Raw genomic sequence first — 21475 nt, 5'->3', positions numbered from 1 at the left:
AACCGCACCCGGGCAAAGAATACATCAACAAAAATAAAGAATCTTCATTTAAAGAGGAGTGTAATATTACAAGGGGATGCTCAGTCAAATCAGGCATTGTCATCAGAAAGAGAAATGTCAATATTTAGACTGTCTACAATCCTACTGGCTAAACCTTTGACCTCAGACTCCATCCTCTCAACGGCGTCAAGGTATTCTTGGCTTTCAGCTTCTTCTGCTATCTTGGATAGAGGCACCTCTGGAGCAAGGACCCGGACCTGGGCCAGCACATTCTTGGTACATACTTGAGCACACTTCTTCACGAACTCTTGGAAACGAGTCGGAATCTGGGGAATGAACTGTGCCCAAGATTGCCCATCATCCGCTGGAGTCCGGAGAACATCGGTGACTGAGTGAAAAGATTTCCACAAAACGTTTCAATTTTCAGTAGCTGTCGCCAGTTTCCCAGATAAAACTTCAATAGTTTTTTGGGCCTGCACAAGATCTCTGTCAGCTCCGTGCCTTATCAGCTTAGCAAGGGTGAGTTCTTCCTTAGCATAAGTAATTACCTCCTCAGCTTTATTATGACTGGAGCGGACAAGAGCCTTCATTTTATCGATACTCTCTGAGAGCTTCTGCTTCTCAACTCAGAGAACTAGACAAGACATCCAAGAACAAGTCAGCGGAAAAAGAAGTCAAAATACAAGAAGAAACAGGCAGAACCCACGGCACCTTTGCATTCATCCTTCGTAGACTCCACCGCGGCATCTCTCTGCTTCTCCGTCTCCACTACCCGGGCACGAAGGGTCTTCTCCTCCTTTCGATGCATTTGACGCTCTGTCTCCAACTCAGCCCGGAGAAGGTCGAGATCGACTTTCAAAGCGTCCACCTTAGAAGACAACTTTCTCTCATTTTCAGATGAGAAAAAGAAGCCAGAATGATCACGAGAGAAAGACTGAGTGAAAAGAGGCAAAGAGAAACAAGGCGTGAGAACAGAAGAAAAACAGGCACACAAAAAAGAGCGGTAGTAAAACCTACCTGGAGCTTTTCACCAAAAGAAGTCACGAGGGTCGACAAGCTCCCCCAGGCTGTGGTCATCTCCGATAACCGATGAGTGGCATCGAAGTATTGCACCACACCACCGGAAAAAGAGCGACCGCCGGAAGCAAGAGAAGGGGAAGGAGAGGCCGGCTGGGGCAAAGAAGGAGCGACCAAAGCAACCTCCAGAGAAGCTAGAGCCAAACCCTCACAAGGACCCGGCACGACAGCCATAGTCACCTCCGGAGTGGCCAAATCCGCAACTTCGCCAGGTAGCTCCGAAGCTCCCGCGGCAACTTCATCAACAGAATGTTGTGAGTCCTGAGGCTCGGAACTCGTTGGCACGGCGGGAGGCAGAGAAGAAGTCGATGAAGAAATGAGAGAAGACGAAACACTAAAAAGTGACAAAAGGAAGCACTGATAAGAACCAGAAGAAGGAAGAAAGAAGCCAAAAGGATAAAAGCCAAAATTTACTCACCCGACTACTTTCTTCTTCGCGAAGCCAAAAGAAGGCCTCGCAGGGGAACCACGACGGCGAAAACGTCCCCGCCACCCGGCGATGGGAGCGGGATAGCCGATAATGGAGCCGCAGAAGAAGCCAGGGCTAGAACCGTGAAAGAACTCCGCACTGGAGGAGCGGTAGAGCTCAGGACAGAGGCAACCAAAGAACTCGACACCAGAGCTTCAAAAGAAGTCGGCGCGGGAGCCTCGGAAGAACTCACACCTGACCTCCGATTACTTCAAAAAGTTCAAGAATGAAAGTCAAGACAAAGAAGAGAAATTCAATACAACAGGAATATGAAAAATAACTCACCGCCGCATGACGAGGGGTACTTCATCATCCTCTTCTCCCTCAGCTAAGGAAACCAGAGCACCTGCTGAAAAGAGGATAAAAACTACTCAGTTCAAGAGAGAAACAGGAAAATAAAGGAACAAAGAGTATTAAATGTGCTCACTGTTCGATGGATTTTTGTCAAGGTAAAATCCATATGTACACTTTTATATGTGTATACCACCGAGCATATAAAAAAAAGGGAAAATACATACATATACATATATATGCTTGTGTCACGTGCATTCAGGCAGGGAAGCTAATAACCACCGTGTGAGCTCCTGCGTGCTACAGGTCCATGCATGTAGTGTAGGTATGCTCGCGATAGGCAATGGGAGAGAGCTAAACAGGTGCAGTCATGATACGCATGTGCGCTTGTATATATACGTCCGGAATCGGCTGTAGAGCTCGTATATACGCTGGTCTATACCATGTATTTTCCACATAATTGTACACCAGCCGGGCCGATGCGACGCGGCGCTGCTCGGTGCGAGGTCCAGAATATTCTAGAACGTTCGGGGATATACAACCGGCAGATCCGTGTACTGATCGCCAGCTAGCGTACATGCACGTTTATCAGCCGCAAGCCTCTCTGGACCGAATATACGTACGTATAGTAGGCTCTATAGTCAGCTGGGCCCATGCCTCAGTGACTGCATGTGAGAAGCTAATCCATATCAAGTGCTGGCCCCCAAGAAAGGAGACGTTTGTTTGGTATACGGAATATAAATCTCCAAATATCTCGCTCGGTGGCAACCAACAAAGGCGGCGCGTGCATGCAGCCCAACGGGCTCGGCATTACCCTAGCTGTTGCCTATATAAAGAGCCCCCAGGACTCTATGAAAAGAGGAGATCATACTTCACCATACCACGCCGTCAGGCTGTTCCTGCGAGAAGAGCCTTCATCATCCACCACTCCGACGTCTTAGCCTCAGGCCAGCAGCTAGTCGGCGGTCAAGCGTGCGTCCTCGTCCAGGGAGTTGCTGAAGCCGAAGATCACAAGCAGGAAGGGATGGCGTGCACGTCCTTCTCCATGGGTGAGGATTAATCTAGTATTATTTCTTTCAATCTTGCATGTCCATGTGCACGTTGGCCCTATGCCATGATCCAGGCCAGCAGGAGGACGACATGGTAGCCAAATGATCAAGACGGCGCCGGACTGCGAGGTCTCCGCGTCATGGAAAGACGGAGCATCGACGGCTGGCCTCAGCCCGTCGCCGTCAGACATGCCCGTTTGGAGGCCGCCGAGACAAGGACTCAGGCCACCACGACATGAACTTGAAGATTCAAGTCCTGCACCCACGTACAAGCAATGCCAAGATGCAAGCAAGGCAAGCCTATGTGCATGTATGCGTGTACAGAACCATGCATGGATGCATCTACCGTACAGGCTCCAGATGTGCTCAAGCTAGGACGTCACGCCGGCCTCCAGGAGTGCGGCGCTGCGATGCAAGTCTCCTTCCACTACATCAACGACTCCAAGTGAACAAGTTCCACGGCATACCACGACGACGCGGCCAAGGAAGTCCGATCCAATCCGATCTACACCAACCATGCAAGTGCGATCAAGATAACACCACGTGCTGTTCGACACTGACAAGGCGGACTACACGGGCGGGCATGGCTGATGTTCCAGCCATGTTGTACCGGCTCATGGACCGACGAGGCCCTTACGCCGACGCCACCCACATCTACACCAACACTCTGCATGGAGAAGTGAAGCGAAGATTGAAGACGACGACCACAGCAGCAGAATCGGAGGTACTCTGTGATTCAGCTCACAGGGGTAATTAACTGGGAGCCTTCCGAGGCCCCAGGAACCATGGAGACCACATCGCCCAAGTTAGATAGCCATCAGCAGGCCATGGCACGCATTCTTTTCTTAGGAATTTGTACTTGTTACTCGTGATGATTAATAAGATACTATGTTCCTGTCTTTTATTTTGTGTACTATTGTACACTGGCACGCCCGCACACTTCCCACACGAGAAGCCGCTGTAGGCGGGTTTTCTGGTGTCCAAACAAATTGGCACGCCCAGTGGGACCTGGTTCTCCTCCCATCTCTGCTGCAGTGTGCCGTCGGATTCGTCTTCGCCTCTCCTCCAACAAGCACAACATGCTGCATGACGGTACCCAAGGTGGAGCTGTCCTAATGAATGGTCCCCTTCTTGCAGGAGGACCATCCGACGCTGCAACCACCCAGGAGTCTGCCATGATTCAGATCGGGCAATTCCTAGTGCCGATCTCTGGACCGATGGGAGCACAACTGGAAGCTGCTGACGTCAAGCTGGCATTCCCCATGAAGGTCGAGAAGGTCCGCCCTACGGCGATCCAAGAAGGAGCGGGAGGAGTCCACGACACCGCCAACGTTGAGACTCCGTTCTTGGTCTCCTTCGGCACGCACCCCCCGGTAGAGGTCTTCGAGCATCGCGAGAAGACCTACTTCCACCAAACACAAGACCCGGCCCTGTTCCAAAAGGTCGAGTCCAAAAAGGCGCAGAAGCGAGCCTTTGCTAAGGTTAAGAAGGAGCGTCGCAACCTCATGCTGGAAGCTCGCGCCCTCCTGAAGGAGTCCACCATCGAGGAGGTCAAAGGAGACGTCCATGCTGCACAACAACTACGCATCAAGGCAAACAACAGGCGTGCGAGTAGTGCGGCTCTCCAACCTCCCGCATCGACTCCAGCCAAAGACGCACCCGTTCCACCTGTGGAATATGCGGAGGTGGAGTTGCTCGAAGCCTTGGAGGCTGTCTCGTGTGACCTGCATCGACAAATGATGCATGCTCGCCACGCGTCGAGCCCACACCCGCTACGCAACTACAGGAGGAAGTACCGCAAGGTACAACAACTCCACCAACAAGTCAGTGCTCGCATTGCGCGAAGCGCTGTTCCAGAGGAGGACTGGTCTCTAGACGTGAGAGACCTAAGTCGCAAGGTGTTCATCTACCCCAGCACGGTGGAGCCTCCATACAACTTGTTCCCTGATGGGTGGGCATATGAACCTGCCAAGATCAAGGAGCTTGTGAGGCGCACGATCATGCGGGAGTATTGGAAGATGCGCCGCGCAAACAGGCAGCCCTACATCGCCGGACCAACCACCATCGTCGACAATAGCATCCCGATCCAACCGACTGGATGGGTGTCTTGCCTTCACGCGTCGGCGACTAACGGCGCCTCCTCTCATAACGCCAACAGGTTTGCGCCTCTGCAAACTGAACAACCTACACCTCGCAATGGGAATGTGCAGGAGGAGATCCGTCAATTACGAGACCAAGTGGCCGAGCTTGGGAGAAGGCTTCAGGCTACGCCGGGATCTTCCTCGGCTCGATTCAGGACTGGCCCGGAAAGGCGTGCGCCGAGCCACCGTCCCCAACATGAGCGCCAAACCTTGGCACCACGTCGCCGAACTCCACCACCCATGCATCGAGGATACATGGCTCCGCCTCCACGGCGAAACACGTGGGCGAGGCGTACTGACCATGCCGCACCTCCTCGTGAAACGCAAGAACGACGCGCTGCCTTTCCATCCATTGGAAGGTTTGCTCCACCTCCACCTTCTCCAAGGCGCGGAGCCTCGGGATCAAGGCGGTGGGAAGAGAATGTCCCAAGCACAACTCCCCGACCAGTTGGGCCGGTGGTTCCTCCTGCACCACAAGGGCCGTCACAGGCTCGACATGTGCCAACGGAGAACCAGCGCAAGCGTGAGAGGCGACGAAGGAACCGCCATACACTCTACCGTGAGCTTGAGGAGTTGGTTCTTACGAACACTCAAGTGCGTGTTCGTGCTGATGGGGACATCCGCCAAGAAGATGGGAGAATCATATTCCGTATCTCCCCCACTCTGGAAAGCAACGAGAGGTACAAGTACCTCCTCAAAAGATTAACTCCAAAACCTCGCAAGGTGCGAGGTGGCGAGGCAGCAGGGAAAGGGGTCGCCCCTACTCAAGAGCGCCCTCCAATTATCTTGAAAAGAAAAGGATCGCGAGAAGCTACACCAAGCATAGCCTCTTCGGACAGCCTAGGAGAGTCCACCTCGACCTCGGCTTCACCAATGGACGGGGTCGAGAAAGCGCCATCCATGCAAGATGGTGAGGTTCTTCCACAAGCTCAAGTTGACGATACGGTTGCGATGGATGAGGAAGCCTCTCCAACGACTGAAGCACCCAAGAAGGACGTAGCCATGTGCGTTGCATTGACGGCGCATCCAGAGCACATGTCCGAAGAGACATGGGTCCCTCTGCCGGTGACCCATGACTTCACTTATCCTTCTGACGAAGAGATCCCGGTGAATCCAAAAGCAGGGACATCAGCTCCTTGCTTCCCCATTAGCGAGAGAAGGAATGCATTGTCCGATGGTGATAATATATTGACGTCGGACATATCTCCAAAACGATACGCCGACATCTCATCTCGGCTTCCACAAGACCAACAGGAATTGCAACACCTCATTGATCGGGCTGGGGCTAGTACTCGGCTTAAGTCCATCGCGGAGCAAAAGGTGAACCAAGCCATGGTCGATGAAGAGAAGGAGTTTTCGGGCCCTTACACCTGTGATTCTAACTCCGACTCTGACTCCGACTCCTCTGCGTCATTGGAGGTGCACTCCACATTGCCACTCTACCACAACCTCGCTCGCTCCATCCCTTCGGAAGGGGAGGAGTATATCGGCGACCTTAACACAGCGTCAGCACGCATGGCGGGAGAGAACAGCGCCCCAAGAAGCCTAGAAGATCAAGTACAAGCACAAGGCGAGGTGATCAGGGCATTGTCAACAAAGTTTGACAATCTAGTTGAACTAATGACGACCCTAACACAAAACGTGCAACCTGGTGGTGCCCATCAACCTCCCGAGGATCCGCAGCTTGAGGAGGTAGAAGGCATTGCAAGTGCTCGTCCCCCTCCATTGCGAAATCCCTCTGCGTCGGCAAGTGCAGGACCACAACCATCAGCGCTAAAAGACTATCATGACATAGTCGAAGACATGGTGACCAAGAAGTTGAGGCAGATCACAAACGAGAAGGCGCCGCACTCACTAGAGGGTGACTTGGAGAAGCCATATGAAGCATGGCACGATCTTGTCCCCTTCCCTGCGGGATGGCGCCCACCTAAATTCCGTTAATTCGATGGGACTGGGGATGCGAGAGAGCATCTGGCCTACTTTGAGGCAGCATGCGGCGACACAGCCAACAACTCGTCGCTGCTATTGCGCCAATTCTCAGGATCTCTAACCGGCGCGGCGTTCCATTGGTACAGCCGGCTGCCGGTAGGAAAAATTACTAGCTGGACTGACATGAAGAACGCCTTCAAAAAGCACTTTGTTGCTATGAAGAGGGACATCTCCATCGTCGAGCTGTCGCAAGTTAAGCAACGACGCGATGAAGCCATCGACGACTACATTATCCGGTTTCGGGATAGCTACGTGTGTCTGGCTAGAGACATGCACCTCGAGGATGCGATCGGAATGTGCATTCATGGGATGCTACAACACTGGTCGCTCGAAGTCTCTCGTCGTGAGCCTAGGACGTTCAGCGAACTGAGCTCCGCGGTGGCTGCCACCAAGATCGAGTTCGAAAAGTCGCCTCAAATCATGGAGCTCTACAAGAATGCGAGTGTCTTCGACCCTGCTAAGCGCTTCAGCTCGACAGCGAAGCCCAACAACGCTGGGGGCAAGATGAAGGCTCAAGCAGAGGCGAATACGGCGAGGGTTTTCTCCAACGTCCCTCCAGCCCAGGCGCCTTTCCTAGGCACAAGGAACGATCAAGAAGGAAGGAGGACGCGTCTCTCAGACCTCCTCAAGAAGCAATACATCTTCAGGCGGGAGTTGGTGAAAGCTATGTTCGAGCAGCTGATGGACAATCAAGCGCTCCGCCTTCCTGAACCACGTCGGCCACACCAGGTAAGCATGGCTAACAATCCTTTGTACTGCCCATACCACAGGTACGTCGGTCACTTGATCGAGGATTGCATCGCCTTCAAGGAGTGGCTCCAAAAAGCCGTCATCGAGGGGAGAATCAACCTGGATCCCGATGCTGTTAATCCTGATTACCATGCTGTTAACATGGTGACGATGGGGGCACGTTCTTCGATGAGTCAAGAAGGAGAAAGAGACCAGGGATCATGGGTGCCGCTAGCGCAAGTCGAGGAGCAACTTGCCTCTGTGACGCTCAAGCAGCCCCAAACTACATCAACAGAGCCGACCAGGGTCCCTCAAGGGGAGACGTGGACCGAAGTACAGCGTCGACGACAACCAAATGGACGTCCCCCGCGACATCCTCGCACGGTCATGTCTCCACATGCAACATCAACATCGACACCAGCACCAAGGCGGCCAGACCCAAGCCGGCGGCGCCTGCAACCTCGGTTTGTCCCCAGGGAGCAAGGAAATGCACCCTTCCCTCGTACGGGTCGCGTTCTAGCTACCTTGGCAGAATACTGGCCCAAGGATTGGGGGCAGATTTCGACTGAAGAGGTAAGTGAAGAATCAAGCTCTTCGCCAACCTCAAATGCGGCAACATGTAATGCCACTTCCGCTAGCAGCAACGACGGTAGCGCAAACTCCAATGAGCTGCTCACGACTAGAGAGCAGGAAATGCTCCATAATGGTGCTGAGCAAGGAGATGCCCCGCTGGAAGTCAACATGAACCTACGAAGTGGGAAGGCTTTACAAGAGCTGCCCCAAGTTAAGCAACCAAAAGGGAACAAGCCTACAAATGAAGGTACCCCGTTAGCGGGAGTGCCCGAAACATCAAAGAAAAAGAACAGAGTTGACGACATCGACTATAATGTTGTCTCTCACCTAAAGCGGGTCCCCGCATTGCTGAGCGTCTATGATGCTCTCATGCTTGTGCCCGAGCTCCGAGAAGCCCTAGTGAAGGCGCTGCAAGAACCGGAGCTCTATGAAGTCATCATGGCCAAACACCGCCTTGTCAACAACCCGTTGTTTGTAAATGAGATCACGTTCGATGAAGAAGATGAGGTGGTAGAAGACGGCGATCACAACCGCCCACTCTACGTTGAAGGGAACGTAGGAGCCGCGCACCTTCGTCGAATCCTCATTGACCCGGGGTCCGCTGTGAACATCCTTCCCCTACGGAGCTTGACACGAGCTGGCTACACGGTGGCTGACTTGGAGCCTACGGACGTCATCATCTGTGGCTTCGACAACTCCGGGAAGGCGACTTTAGGAGCTCTTACCATTAAGATCCAGATGTCCACGTTCAGTTTCAAAGTGCGGTTCTACGTCATCGACGCCAACACGTCGTACTCCGCGCTTCTAGGGAGGCCGTGGATTCACAAGTATCGGGTGGTGCCGTCTACGCTGCATCAATGCTTAAAGTTCCTTGATGGAAGCAAGACACAACAACGCATCATCGGCAACATGTCCCCGTACACCGTGCAAGAGGCGTACCACGCAGACGCCAAGTATTACTTTCCGGTGGAGGAGTACAAGTATCAGCTTGGTCGAGTCGCTCCTGCAGCTGACATCATGCTGAAGCCTGGCGCTTTGTCGACACCTGAGGTGAAGGCTCTCATCATGCCATGCTCCCCCTCCAAGAGGAGGACGTCCCCAAGGTCTAGAAGGACAAGGCAGGGGGCGGGTAGCATTCCCTCGACATCCACGGCCACTCCTCTATCGTTGAAAGTAGGAGTGTCCACATCGACACCCCTAACATTAAGGCCTACACGGAGACCCTTATTGACGGTTGTCTCCCAAGTTAAGGAGGTTCTGTCAACTAAGGAGGATACAAAGCCTCATGCTCTGACCCTCGGAGGTGGCACCAAACTACCAATAAGAATTGAAGATGCGTCATCAACGCCAACACCTCAAGTGTCTACAAGCCAACCCTCACTAACGTCAGAAGGAATCGTAAAGAAGAGGGTCGCTGAAATAGAAGGAGTAGCGGAGAGTGCTGAATGCATGCAACCTCCATCATTGTACATATCGACAACCACCGAGTTGGAAGTATGGACAATTCCCGGGCACTCCTCTACACCTAGCACCATCTTCTATAAAGTGCCACAAGTACAACATTGTGATTTTGTACTTGAATCCCCTAACCCTGATCATGATGCAGATGAGGCACTTATGACCATGAAGGCCGAGCCTAGAATGGTTCGCCTGCTAGAGAAGGCCGGGATCACGCTCGGTCCAAACAATAGGGTCCCACGACCACCATCCATATGCGAGCAATGGTGGAGCCAGGCAGACATTCTCATCAAGAGGAAGAACAAAGCTCAGCCCAAGTTCGGGTTAGGTTACCACAACATCGACACCCTCCGACGAAGGAGAAGATTCGGTCAACGCCAACATCGCCCACTGCTTCACCATGTCGACTACCACGGGAGATGAAGTTGGCTGCTCCTACCAGCCTCGACGCCAACAACACCCCCTGGAGGTAGAAGCGGTGGAAGAAGATGGAAAGCCGGATATCACATCGGCACCCCAACAGCTCGAAGATGGAGGGCAGCCCACCATCGATGAGCTTGTACAAATCAATCTCGGAACTGAAGATGATCCGCGTCCGACCTTTGTGAGTGGTACACTCACGGAGGAGGAGCGAGAAGATTATCGAAGGTTCTTAATGGAGTACAAAGATTGCTTCGCATGGAGCTATAAAGAAATGCCAGGATTAGATCCTAGTGTCGCCACTCACAAGCTGGCAATTGACCCACAAGTTCGTCCTGTGAAGCAAGCACCTCGACGCCTCCGACCCGAGTTCCAAGACCAGGTTATAGCGGAGGTGGACAACATGATCGCGGCAGGGTTCGTCAAGGAGATACAATACCCACGCTGGCTCTCCACCATCGTCCCCGTGGAGAAGAAGAATGGGAAAGTGCGAGTCTGCGTTGACTTCCGCGACTTGAATCGAGCTTGCCCTAAAGATGACTTCCCTCTTCCGATCACAGAAATGGTGGTCGACGCTACTACCGGGTTCGATGCCTTGTCCTTCATGGATGGGTCGTCTGGATACAACCAAATCAAAATGGACCCTGTCGATGCACTTGACACCGCATTTAGAACACCTAAGGGCAACTTCCATTACACGGTGATGCCCTTCGGGTTGAAGAACGCTGGTGCCACCTATCAACGAGCTATGACGCACATACTCGGTGACTTGATCCACCACTCCATCGAGTGCTACGTCGATGACATGGTGGTGAAGACAAAAGACCGCAAAGACCATCAAGATGACTTGCGGGTGGTGTTCGAGCGTTTATGTCGACACCAGCTCAAGATGAACCCCCTCAAGTGCGCATTCGCTGTTCGGTCAGGCGTCTTCCTCGGCTTCGTCGTCCGACATCGTGGCATCGAGATCGAGCCAAAGAAGATCACCGCCATCCTCGAGATGCCGCCGCCCCAAAAGTTGAAGGAGTTGAGGACGCTCCAAGGACATCTAGCCTACATTCGATGCTTCATCTCCAACCTATCCGGGCGTGTACAACCCTTCTCCAAGCTAATGAAGAAAGGGGCACCATTCGTATGGGACGAGGAGTGCCAAAATTGCTTCGACAGCATCAAAAGGTACCTCCTTATCCTCCTGTGTTGGCAGCTCCTGTAAAAGGGCGCCCTCTCATTCTTTATATTGCTGCTCAGCCTTCTTCGCTAGGCGCCTTACTTGCACAATACAACGACGAAGGCAAAGAAGTGGCGTGCTACTACCTAAGCCGCACCATGGTGGGTGCCGAATGCAACTACTCTCCCATTGAGAAGTTGTGCCTTGGCACTGATCTTTGCCTTGAAGAAGTTAAGGCATTACATGTTGGCGCATGGGATCCAATTGGTGGCAAGAGCGGACCCAATAAAATACCTGCTTAGTCAGCCCACGCTCACCGGGCGACTAGCAAAATGGGTGCTACTCATGACAGAGTTCGACATCACCTTCGTGCCTCAAAAAGCCATCAAGGGACAAGCTCTAGCCGAGTTCCTTGCGGCACATCCTGTACCCGATGACTCTCCGCTCATCGCCGAGTTGCCCGATCAAGAGGTATTCACCACCGAGATCGAAGCTCCATGGGAGCTCTACTTCGATGGCGCTTCGCGAGTAGAAGACACCCTAAACGGTGCCCCAAGACGGAGAGCGGGAGCTGGATTGGTGTTCAAGAACCCCCGAGGAGGAGTGATGTACCATTCATTCTCCCTTCTCAAGGAGTGCTCCAACAATGAAGCGGAGTATGAAGCGCTCATCTTCGGCCTTCTCCTAGCACTTTCCATGGAGGTATGTTCCCTATGGGTTCATGGGGACTCTCAACTGATTGTTCGACAGGTCAATGGGGTATATGAGGTTCGCAAACCGGAGCTTATGCCGTACTGTGAGGCAGCCCGGAAAGCTCATGAATGAATTCAAACATATTGAAATTCTTCATGTCCCGCGAAGCAGGAACGCTCCAGCTGATGCAGTTGGCCAAACTTGCAGCGGCACTCGCCCTTCCTGAGGGTAAGTCCGCGCAAGTTACCGTCGAGGAGAGGTGGCTGCTTCCCGCGGTGCTGGAGCTCATCCCGGAGGAGCACGAGGTTAACACCGTCACCGCATGCGCCGTCGAAGACGACGATTGGCGCAAACCCTTCATCGACTACTTCAAGCATGGCACTCTCCCCGACGATGCCTGTGAAGAGGCGCCAACTACAACGACTGACTCCCTTCCTATATCTACAAGGGAGGCGTGCTCTATAGGCGTGCCTATGGGCAAGAAATGCTCCTCCGATGCGTCAGCCATCACGAAGCTGATGAGATTTTGAAGGAGGTGCATCACGGAATCTGTGGCGGACACCAAAGCGGGCCAAAGATGTACCATAGCATCCGCTTGGCTGGGTACTACTGGTCGGGCATCATGGTAGATTGCCTGAAGGTGGCGAAGACATGTCATGGTTGCCAAATCCATGGTGACTTCAAGCATCTACCTCCATGTCCCTCTACGACCAACAGGTCCCTTCGTGGCCGTTCGACGCTTGGGGCATAGACGTCATCGGCCCCGTTGACCCTCCTTCTTCTGGAGGTCATCGTTTCATCCTCAGCTGCAACTGGACTACTTCTCCAAGTGGGCAGAGGCAGTACCACTGCGTGAGGTGAAAAGCGCTAACGCCATCAACTTTCTGGAGCGGCACATTATATACCGCTTCGGAATTCCACACCGTATTACATCCGACAATGCTAAAGCTTTCAGGTCGGACAAAATGCACAGGTTCATGGACAAGTACAAGATAAAGTGGAACTACTCCACTGGCTATTATCCCTAGGCAAACGGGATGATAGAGGCTGTTCAACAAGACGCTCGGACAAGATACTAAAGAAGACGGTGAACAAGTATAGAAGGGACTGGCATGATCGTCTCTTTGAAGCATTATGGGCGTACCGCGTCACGGTTCGTACCCCAACACAAGCTACCCCGTACTCTCTTGTGTATGGGTGTGAGGCAGTTTTGCCTTTGGAAATCCAGCTACCATCACTACGGGTGGCTATTCATGATGGACTAACTCAAGATGAACAGGTCCGACTCCGCTTCCAAGAGCTCGACACCCTGGAGGAGAGACGTCTTGACGCTGTACAAGAGCTGGAGCTTTATCGCCAAAACATGGCGCGGGCCTACGACAAGCTCGTCAAGCGGCGCGTCTTCCGGAAGGGCGAGCTGGTGCTCGTGCTTCGACGTCCCATTGTCGTCACACACAAGACGAAGGGAAAATTCGAGCCCAAGTGGGAAGGTCCGTACGTCATCGAACAAGTCTACGACGGAGGCGCTTACCAGCTAGTCGACCAACAGGGAGCTCGAACCAATGCCACCGATCAACGGGAGGTTCTTAAAAAAATATTTTGCATAAAAAAAAACACACAAAAAAAACGTTTTTTTTCTTTCTTTCTCCTCTCCTTGAGATGGTCAGCGTGCACTATCTATTGCACGGATGGTCGTTTCTCCATGGAGAGCAAACAAAAAAAAACACACAAAGGCTCTCCCTACCCGGCTATAGCTGCAGTGGAGGATTCGATGGCCTCGGGGCTTTACCAGGGAGCCCGGGCGCAACAACCAGGCGCATGGAGCTCGTGACAAGCCGCCACATCACGCAACACACGACGGACGCTGAACGCGTCTTCACTGGGGCAGTGGGAAGATAGTTCGGGCCACTCCTAAGCAGCGAGGCGACCACAGCCGCTCATGCTTCCTTACATGAAGCGACACACCCTCCAGGGAAGACTATAGGAGAAGAGCAAGAAAGGGCTACCTGGTACAACACAAGTTTCGCCAAGTGTGCAGCCTCTTGCCACCCTGGAAGGTGACAACAAGGGACCACAAGAAAAACACACAACGCCAGCGAGGATTCACCTAGTTACACAAAGGTGAATGGCTACACTCCAAGTTCCTCGGATTGAAGCAAAAAAAAAAAAAAAGAAGCAAAGAAAAATGGTCGCCAAAGAAGTGGCCGAATAGCTCAAACATCAAGCTCAACACTAAATGGAAGGCGGAGGTAGTCATTCACCGTCCTCGGCAAAAGGATGGCGAATTTCTTAGCCATTACCCAACAAAACACAACACCACGCAGCCGTACCTACGCCTCCATGTTAGAGAGTGCGAGTAGGCTGTGGCTTAACTCAATGCAAGGGAGTCTCGAACAAGAATTCCCAACACCCCTGGTGGAGACACCGAAGCAGAGGTCCACACATTCAAGCACACAACGGGGCAAATCACGAGAGCCGTGTTGCTATGGTTATGCAACGGTGCCTGATGGTTATGTCCCCCGGCTATCCTATCTCAAACTGCTCATATAGCTAATGCCAATGGGAGAGCCAACATTTAAAAAAAATACACCACGAACAATCCTCCTGCTTCAAGGATTTCATATTATACTCACATTACCCTAGCCATGTCAGTCAGCTTCAGACAAACTAGTTGTTTCTCTTGTAGTGTTGCAGGTCCATCGTTTCGCTACAATAGGGAGCCGTAAGACGCGCCAGTGCGGCCAGCATCAAGCGGTGAAACCCTTCAACCCGGCTGATTACACCCCGATACACCATTACAAGTGGGGGTCGGATTGATAAATCACAATTCGGGAGCAGTGCGATGCGCCAGTGCGGCCAGTGTCAAGCTGTGAAACCCTTCAACCTGACTTGTTCATACCACGATACAACTTCAAAGTGGTTGTCAGGTTGATAAACGTCTTCGCCAAGTTACACGGCATTTATACCTCAAGGCGAAGATAATTCAAGGGCGTCCGGTGGGCTAACGCCACCATAAGGACCTGATGGACACATCATTGGCCAATGCCGCAACATGGCCCCATTGAAGCCCTACATGCTCGTCGGAAGGCGCCATGACACGGCCCGACGAAATGCGACAACACGCTTGTCGGACGACGCCACAGCACGGCCCGACGAAATGCGGCGACAAGCTTGTCGGTCAGCGCCACGGCACGGCCCCGACAAAACGCCACAACTCCCTGACTGGTCAACGCCTCCTCAACATGGCTCCAAGGGAACCCCACGACTTACTGTTGGCCAACGCCATGATCTGGCGCCAACATAAGTCTCTATATCATCCCTTGGAGTCGGCACAACGTCACCAAGGTATTTATTTATTTATATTATTTTATTTTCTGTATTATTCTTTGCTTTTTCTCGTTTTTTTTTTTCGGCTTTGCTTTCTTGCTGCCTCTTGGTTCTATTTTGTTTGTCTTGTTACTTCCCATTTGCTACTTCACCTGTGTAAAATAAAATAATATATAATATAATAAGAGGAGCACCCACGATGGGGTACCCTTTTATAAGTAGTGCGGTTGTCATGCCGAGCATAGACACAATGTTTCTCAGAGACGTTGACAATGTCAAGCAACCAAGACATGGGCGGCCTCATGTGAGCGACTTGGTCCATTGTTGTATGCGCATGCCAATGGCCAACAACAACGGCGCCAGGGCGTATCGCCGTGGAACAAGACTTGCCGATCGGCCAAGCGACGGTGAAAATCACGCTAGAGCCGGGGGCGCCGCGGAACAAGACTTGCCAATCGGCCAAGCTATGGTGAAAATCACACTGGAGCTGGGGCGCACGCACACGACTACGCTCGGGCCACCTCTTGTATGCTTATCTATTAATTACTATAAGCTGAGTTCCATGAGACTCTGTTGAAAGAGTCTCACAACATGTACTCGGATGTATCATGTGTACTGTTCTGAAGTGATAAAAAAAAATTGGCAAGATGCCAGTGTTCAGTTGTGCACTTTTGTGTTGACCAGTTGATTGCAGTATGTAGATGCATGTCTTGTGCGAGAAGTGTGTAAACTTATACGCACACGCAAATAATCCAGCATCGCTAAAGTCGTGAACCGTGGTAAGCTGCTGCCTGCTTGGCTTGATAGCCTAACCATGGCATCGTCAAGGGGAAGAAAGTTAACGCCCTGTGTGTTGCGATGTGTGTCCACACATGAACAACTTCATGGACCACGATACAGGTGTCCGTGCTTTATCAAGTAACGCGATGAGTGTCGGTGGTTGAGCCCGAGCGATGTACATATAGTTGATGGGCAAGCCTTGCGCGTCCATGAGCGCGGCAAAGTTGCTTTCGCTCGCAGTGGAAATTACCGAAGTACGCGACGTCTGCGTGCGAGCGTGAGAACATAGTGCGGATCAGCGCGCGATCGATGCTAAGTTGTCGCCACGCGGAAGGACGAGCTATACCTTCGTGTGTCTAAACTGGCAATCTTGAGCCTGGTTTAGGGCAGCTGAGTATACGTACGTTGGCTCACCTGATGAATGAAAAGACACGCATGCGCACGTGTCTTGTATGCACGTACGATTGATCAGGCATCATCGATTGGGCAGCATACGAGCCGAAGTTAAGCGCTACCTTCCCGATTCGATGGTTTGTCTTAGCACCGTTGAGAAAGACAGAGATAATAATAAACTCAATGTCGCCGCATGATGCCGATGTACTTGGGTGCGCGTGTGACGGCCATGACACATCTGCTGCAACAACACTGGCGGCGGTAACGACGAGATTACCTCCGGTGGGTCGACGCTACTACCCGCAATAGCGTCAACAACGGCGAAATTAGGTATATACTATACCGTCGGCGAGCATAACAAGCACAAACGAAGGCCTACGTACGTGTCTAAGTCGGGCTATCGTCGCATACCGGCCAGGAATAATAAAGAGCAATGAACACGAGCCTTGTGCTAGCTGGGTGAATATAATCTGTTCACTCGATATATTGTATATATAATATATGATATAAGGAAGGTGCATGCGTCAGGCCATGCCCTATTTAACTAAAGTTCATGCAATATAAAATTCTAAATTAAAAAAAGGGGACTCGAACATTGGAGTACGCCATGATAATACGAAATAATAATCTCCTATATGGAGCTGCTACGGATGCGGCCTAACTAGGGAGAAGCTTCAATCCATCTCAGGCAGGGAGTACGTCATGATAGCCTTGATGCTCAGGGCCACAGGGTCCTCTAGTCGGCGGAGGCTCTCCAGCCTAGACTCCATGGTATGTTGGCACTCCTCCAACTGCTCAAGTCTGGTCGTGTGTAACTTGACGTCTAGCTCACACTGCTCCCTGTACTTCCTGTCTTTGGCCAATGAGTTGAGGGACTCCTTCTCGAGCGCTTGAGCCGCCTGCAAAGTTGCTTTGAGGTCGTTGACCTTCCCGCGTGCGGCTTGCCACTTTGCCTTGGAAGCCGCCTCTTTGGTTCGAGCGCCGTTGCCATCCTCGGTTCCACGCTCCACTGCGGCTGTGCTCTTGGAATGAGCAACGCCTAGTTCGTCAAGGTGTCGGCGACCTGCCTCCGCAGAAGAGTTGGTGTCGGTTGGAAAAGGCGTCTTGCCCTCAAGACCCTCTTTTAGCTTCCTCAAATGGGTCATGAGCCGCTCCAAGTCATCGGGTCGTGGCTCTTCATATACGGTGGCCCAATAAACCAGCGCTTGGTTGACGTTGCGAAGGGACTTGCGCCGGTCAAAGGGGACCTCTTCCAACAGCTTTCGGAGGTCCATCAAAGTCGCACGTACATCATGCGGGTCTTCAGTGAGGTCAAGACCAAAAGAGGCGTCGTCGTCTAGGAAACCGTAGGCTTCAATAAGCATGCCCAGCGTGCGATTGATTTCGCTGGCTCGAGCTACTAGCTGAAGATGTGCGGCATCCTCCTTTTTCATAACCACCAGCTTAGAGAGAGGTACCTGATCCTCCATCTCTTCGTCAGCTGCAAAAAAAAAAAAGAAAAAGAAAGAAAGGAATAATCAGTAGATAAATCTCATGTACTTGGGTGCTATGCGATATATAAAGGAGGCAAGCTTGATTACCTTCTGTAGCCCCACCATTGGCCAAAAGAGCGAGGCCATTCTCTGGCTCAGCTACCGTGGCACCTTGGGCTGGCGCTTGTTGAACGCTGTCTTGTAAGATCGGTGCAGGGTTGGCGGCTGATAGTCCCTGTACTGGATCTAACGCAGGGGACGGTGTAACGGCTTGGGGCTGTTCTGTATTCGCAGGCTCGCCATCTACAACCTCGGCAGCGGGAGGAAGATCCTGTACGCAGTCCGTCAAAAAGCTAAGTGTCTCTTCAAACGAGACACCCTCCCATGGTGGGGTACCGCTCAGGTCTTCGCACGGGAAGGACTTGACAAAATTATTAAAAAGAGATTATTATGATGTCAAAGGAAGTACGTGAGGAGCTTGATGAAGCATGCTTACGCTATCATCGCCCAAAACCAACAAGGGGAGTTGTGTCATCAAAGTCAATCTCCAGCAGGTCGTTGATGGTGTCGATCGCCGGGGGCAAACTGGCTTTGCCCTATAAAAGAAATAATGATATGTATCAGAAACTCAAGATATTTGCATTAAAAAAAACAAAAGAAAAAAAAAACTAAACAATGGACTCACCTGTGCGGCCGCAGAAAGCTGTATGGGTTTAGCCCGGCATGCAGGGAGCTGGGAGTTGACCTGTGTTGGTAGGAAGACCAACGACTATGACAGCGCGATCTGGCATGTCAGAGGGTGGTTTACCCTCAACGATCTTGTCATGCTGACGTGGCTTCTTCTCTGGACTGGGTTGCTTGGGCGACTTCTCAAGCACGCCGCCGACGACCGCCGTTGAGTGCGTCCTCCTGCCTGAAGCCACTTTGGACGAGGACTGGTCCCGTTGCCCGTTCGTGGTTTCATCGGTGCGGTCACCCGTATTCTTGCGCAACCTTCTCTTGGGGTGCTTGGCAGACTCTGAATCGGAGTCGCTATCGCTGAGAACCATCTGGCGGCGAGGCTATTCTCACGATACTCGATCGTGTATTGTTCGGTTGTGTCGCCCCTACAGCGCAGTCGAGATTCGTTCTTGCGCAAAACATTTTGGCCATCGCGGTTGGAGTGATTCTTTGAGTCACCCTTGCGTGGTGGCGGCAAAAGGTCTTTATTGTCACGGCCTTCACGGGGTTGGCGTTCAGCACCAGGTCTTGCATGCTCCTTGCGTTGAAGTTCCTGGTTGCCACGGTCGTCGCGAGTCTCGACACCATCACGACGCGAGGTGTTTTGGCCAGCAGTATCGCCGCGTGGCTGCGACGTGTTTTGATCCGGACGCTCGCGACGAGTCTTGGGCTCCTCCTTGCGGGGTGGATTCTTATCATGCTCATCACCTCTGGCTCGCTGGGAGCGGCGTTGACAGCTAGACCAATCTTTTACGCGGTCGTCGTCATTGCGGCCCATCTGTATAAAAGACCAGCAACTTGTCGTGAACTCAGAGAAAGAAGCTAACAAAGAAAAGAAAGCAAGTTAGACAATGCAGGTATCACCTTCAGGGATGTGGGTAGCTGGTGATCGCTTGCCTTTGCCTTCGTACTGAGATGGAAGCTAATTTCCTTGGACGGCGCCGGAGAGGGCGACGAGAAAATAAGATCGTGGATTATGGAAAGGGGTGCTGCAGCACGTCGATATATATAGTAGCCCTGGGGATATGCTTTCGTGATCCGGACTCTAAGATTCATGAGTCCCTGGTAGATACGGCGGCAAATCGTTGCGCCCGGACATATCTCCATCCAGTTCTTCACCAAGCCGAGTCCGGACTTGCTACATGCCCGTCCAAACTCGACTTGGTGGGGGGCATTTGTTCGATGGATTTTTGTCAAGGTAAAATCCATATGTACACTTTTATGTGTGTACCACCGAGCATATAAAAAAAGGGAAAATACATACATATACATATTATGCTTGTGTCACGTGCATTCAGGCAGGGAAGCTAATAACCACCGTGTGAGCTCTGCGTGCTACAGGTCCATGCATGTAGTGTAGGTATGCTCGCGACAGGCAATGGGAGAGAGCTAAACAGGTGCAGTCATGATACGCATGTGCGCTTGTATATATACGTCCGGAATCGGCCGTAGAGCTCGTATATACGCCGGTCTATACCATGTATTTTCCGCATAATTGTACACCAGCCGGGCCGATGCGACGCGGCGCTGCTCGGTGCGAGGTCCAGAATATTCTAGAACGTTCGGGGATATACAACCGGCAGATCCGTGTACTGATCGCCAGCTAGCGTACATGCACGTTTATCAGCCGCAAGCCTCTCTGGACCGAATATACGTACGTATAGTAGGCTCTATAGTCAGCTGGGCCCATGCCTCAGTGACTGCATGTGAGAAGCTAATCCATATCAAGTGCTGGCCCCCAAGAAAGGAGACGTTTGTTTGGTATACGGAATATAAATCTCCAAATATCTCGCTCGGTGGCAACCAACAAAGGCGGCGCGTGCATGCAGCCCAACGGGCTCGGCATTACCCTAGCTGTTGCCTATATAAAGAGCCCCCAGGACTCTATGAAAGGGAGATCATACTTCACCATACCACGCCGTCAGGCTGTTCCTGCGAGAAGAGCCTTCATCATCCACCACTCACTCCACTGTCTTAGCCTCAGGCCAGCAGCTAGTCGGCGGCCAAGCGTGCGTCCTCGTCCAGGGAGTTGCTGAAGCCGAAGATCACAAGCAGGAAGGATGGCGTGCACGTCCTTCTCCATGGGTGAGGATTAATCTAGTATTATTTCTTTCAATCTTGCATGTCCATGTGCACGTTGGCCCTATGCCATGATCCAGGCCAGCAGGAGGACGACATGGCAGCCAAATGATCAAGACGGCGCCGGACTGCGAGGTCTCCGCGTCATGGAAGACGGAGCATCGACGGCTGGCCTCAGCCCGTCGCCGTCAGACATGCCCGTTTGGAGGCCGCCGAGACAAGGACTCAGGCCACCACGACATGAACTTGAAGATTCAAGTCCTGCACCCACGTACAAGCAATGCCAAGATGCAAGCAAGGCAAGCCTATGTGCATGTATGCGTGTACAGAACCATGCATGGATGCATCTACCGTACAGGCTCCAGATGTGCTCAAGCCAGGACGTCACGCCGGCCTCCAGGAGTGCGGCGCTGCGATGCAAGTCTCCTTCCACTACATCAACGACTCCAAGTGAACAAGTTCCACGGCATACCACGACGACGCGGCCAAGGAAGTCCGATCCAATCCGATCTACACCAACCATGCAAGTGCGATCAAGATAACACCACGTGCTGTTCGACACTGACAAGGCGGACTACACGGGCGGGCATGGCTGATGTTCCAGCCATGTTGTACCGGCTCATGGACCGACGAGGCCCTTACGCCGA

The 21475-nt window shown here is 52.3% G+C and overlaps 1 protein-coding gene across 1 annotated transcript; it reads left to right on the top strand.

Moving 5' to 3' along the window:
• The first annotated feature begins 12753 nt into the window (after positions 1–12753).
• LOC136455253 (uncharacterized) lies at positions 12754–14783 on the top strand. The gene is made up of 4 exons (XM_066455363.1): positions 12754–12909; positions 13013–13210; positions 13286–13547; positions 14752–14783. Exons 1-4 carry the CDS (start codon positions 12754–12756, stop codon positions 14781–14783), a joined length of 648 nt encoding a protein of 215 aa, XP_066311460.1.
• The last annotated feature ends 6692 nt before the right edge of the window (positions 14784–21475 follow it).

The sequence above is a fragment of the Miscanthus floridulus genome, chromosome 5 (assembly GCF_019320115.1).
Source record: "Miscanthus floridulus cultivar M001 chromosome 5, ASM1932011v1, whole genome shotgun sequence".
NCBI classification, from domain to species: Eukaryota; Viridiplantae; Streptophyta; class Magnoliopsida; order Poales; family Poaceae; genus Miscanthus; species Miscanthus floridulus.
Note: the sequence above shows the minus strand (reverse complement) of the source record. Positions and strands in the feature narration are given on the sequence as shown.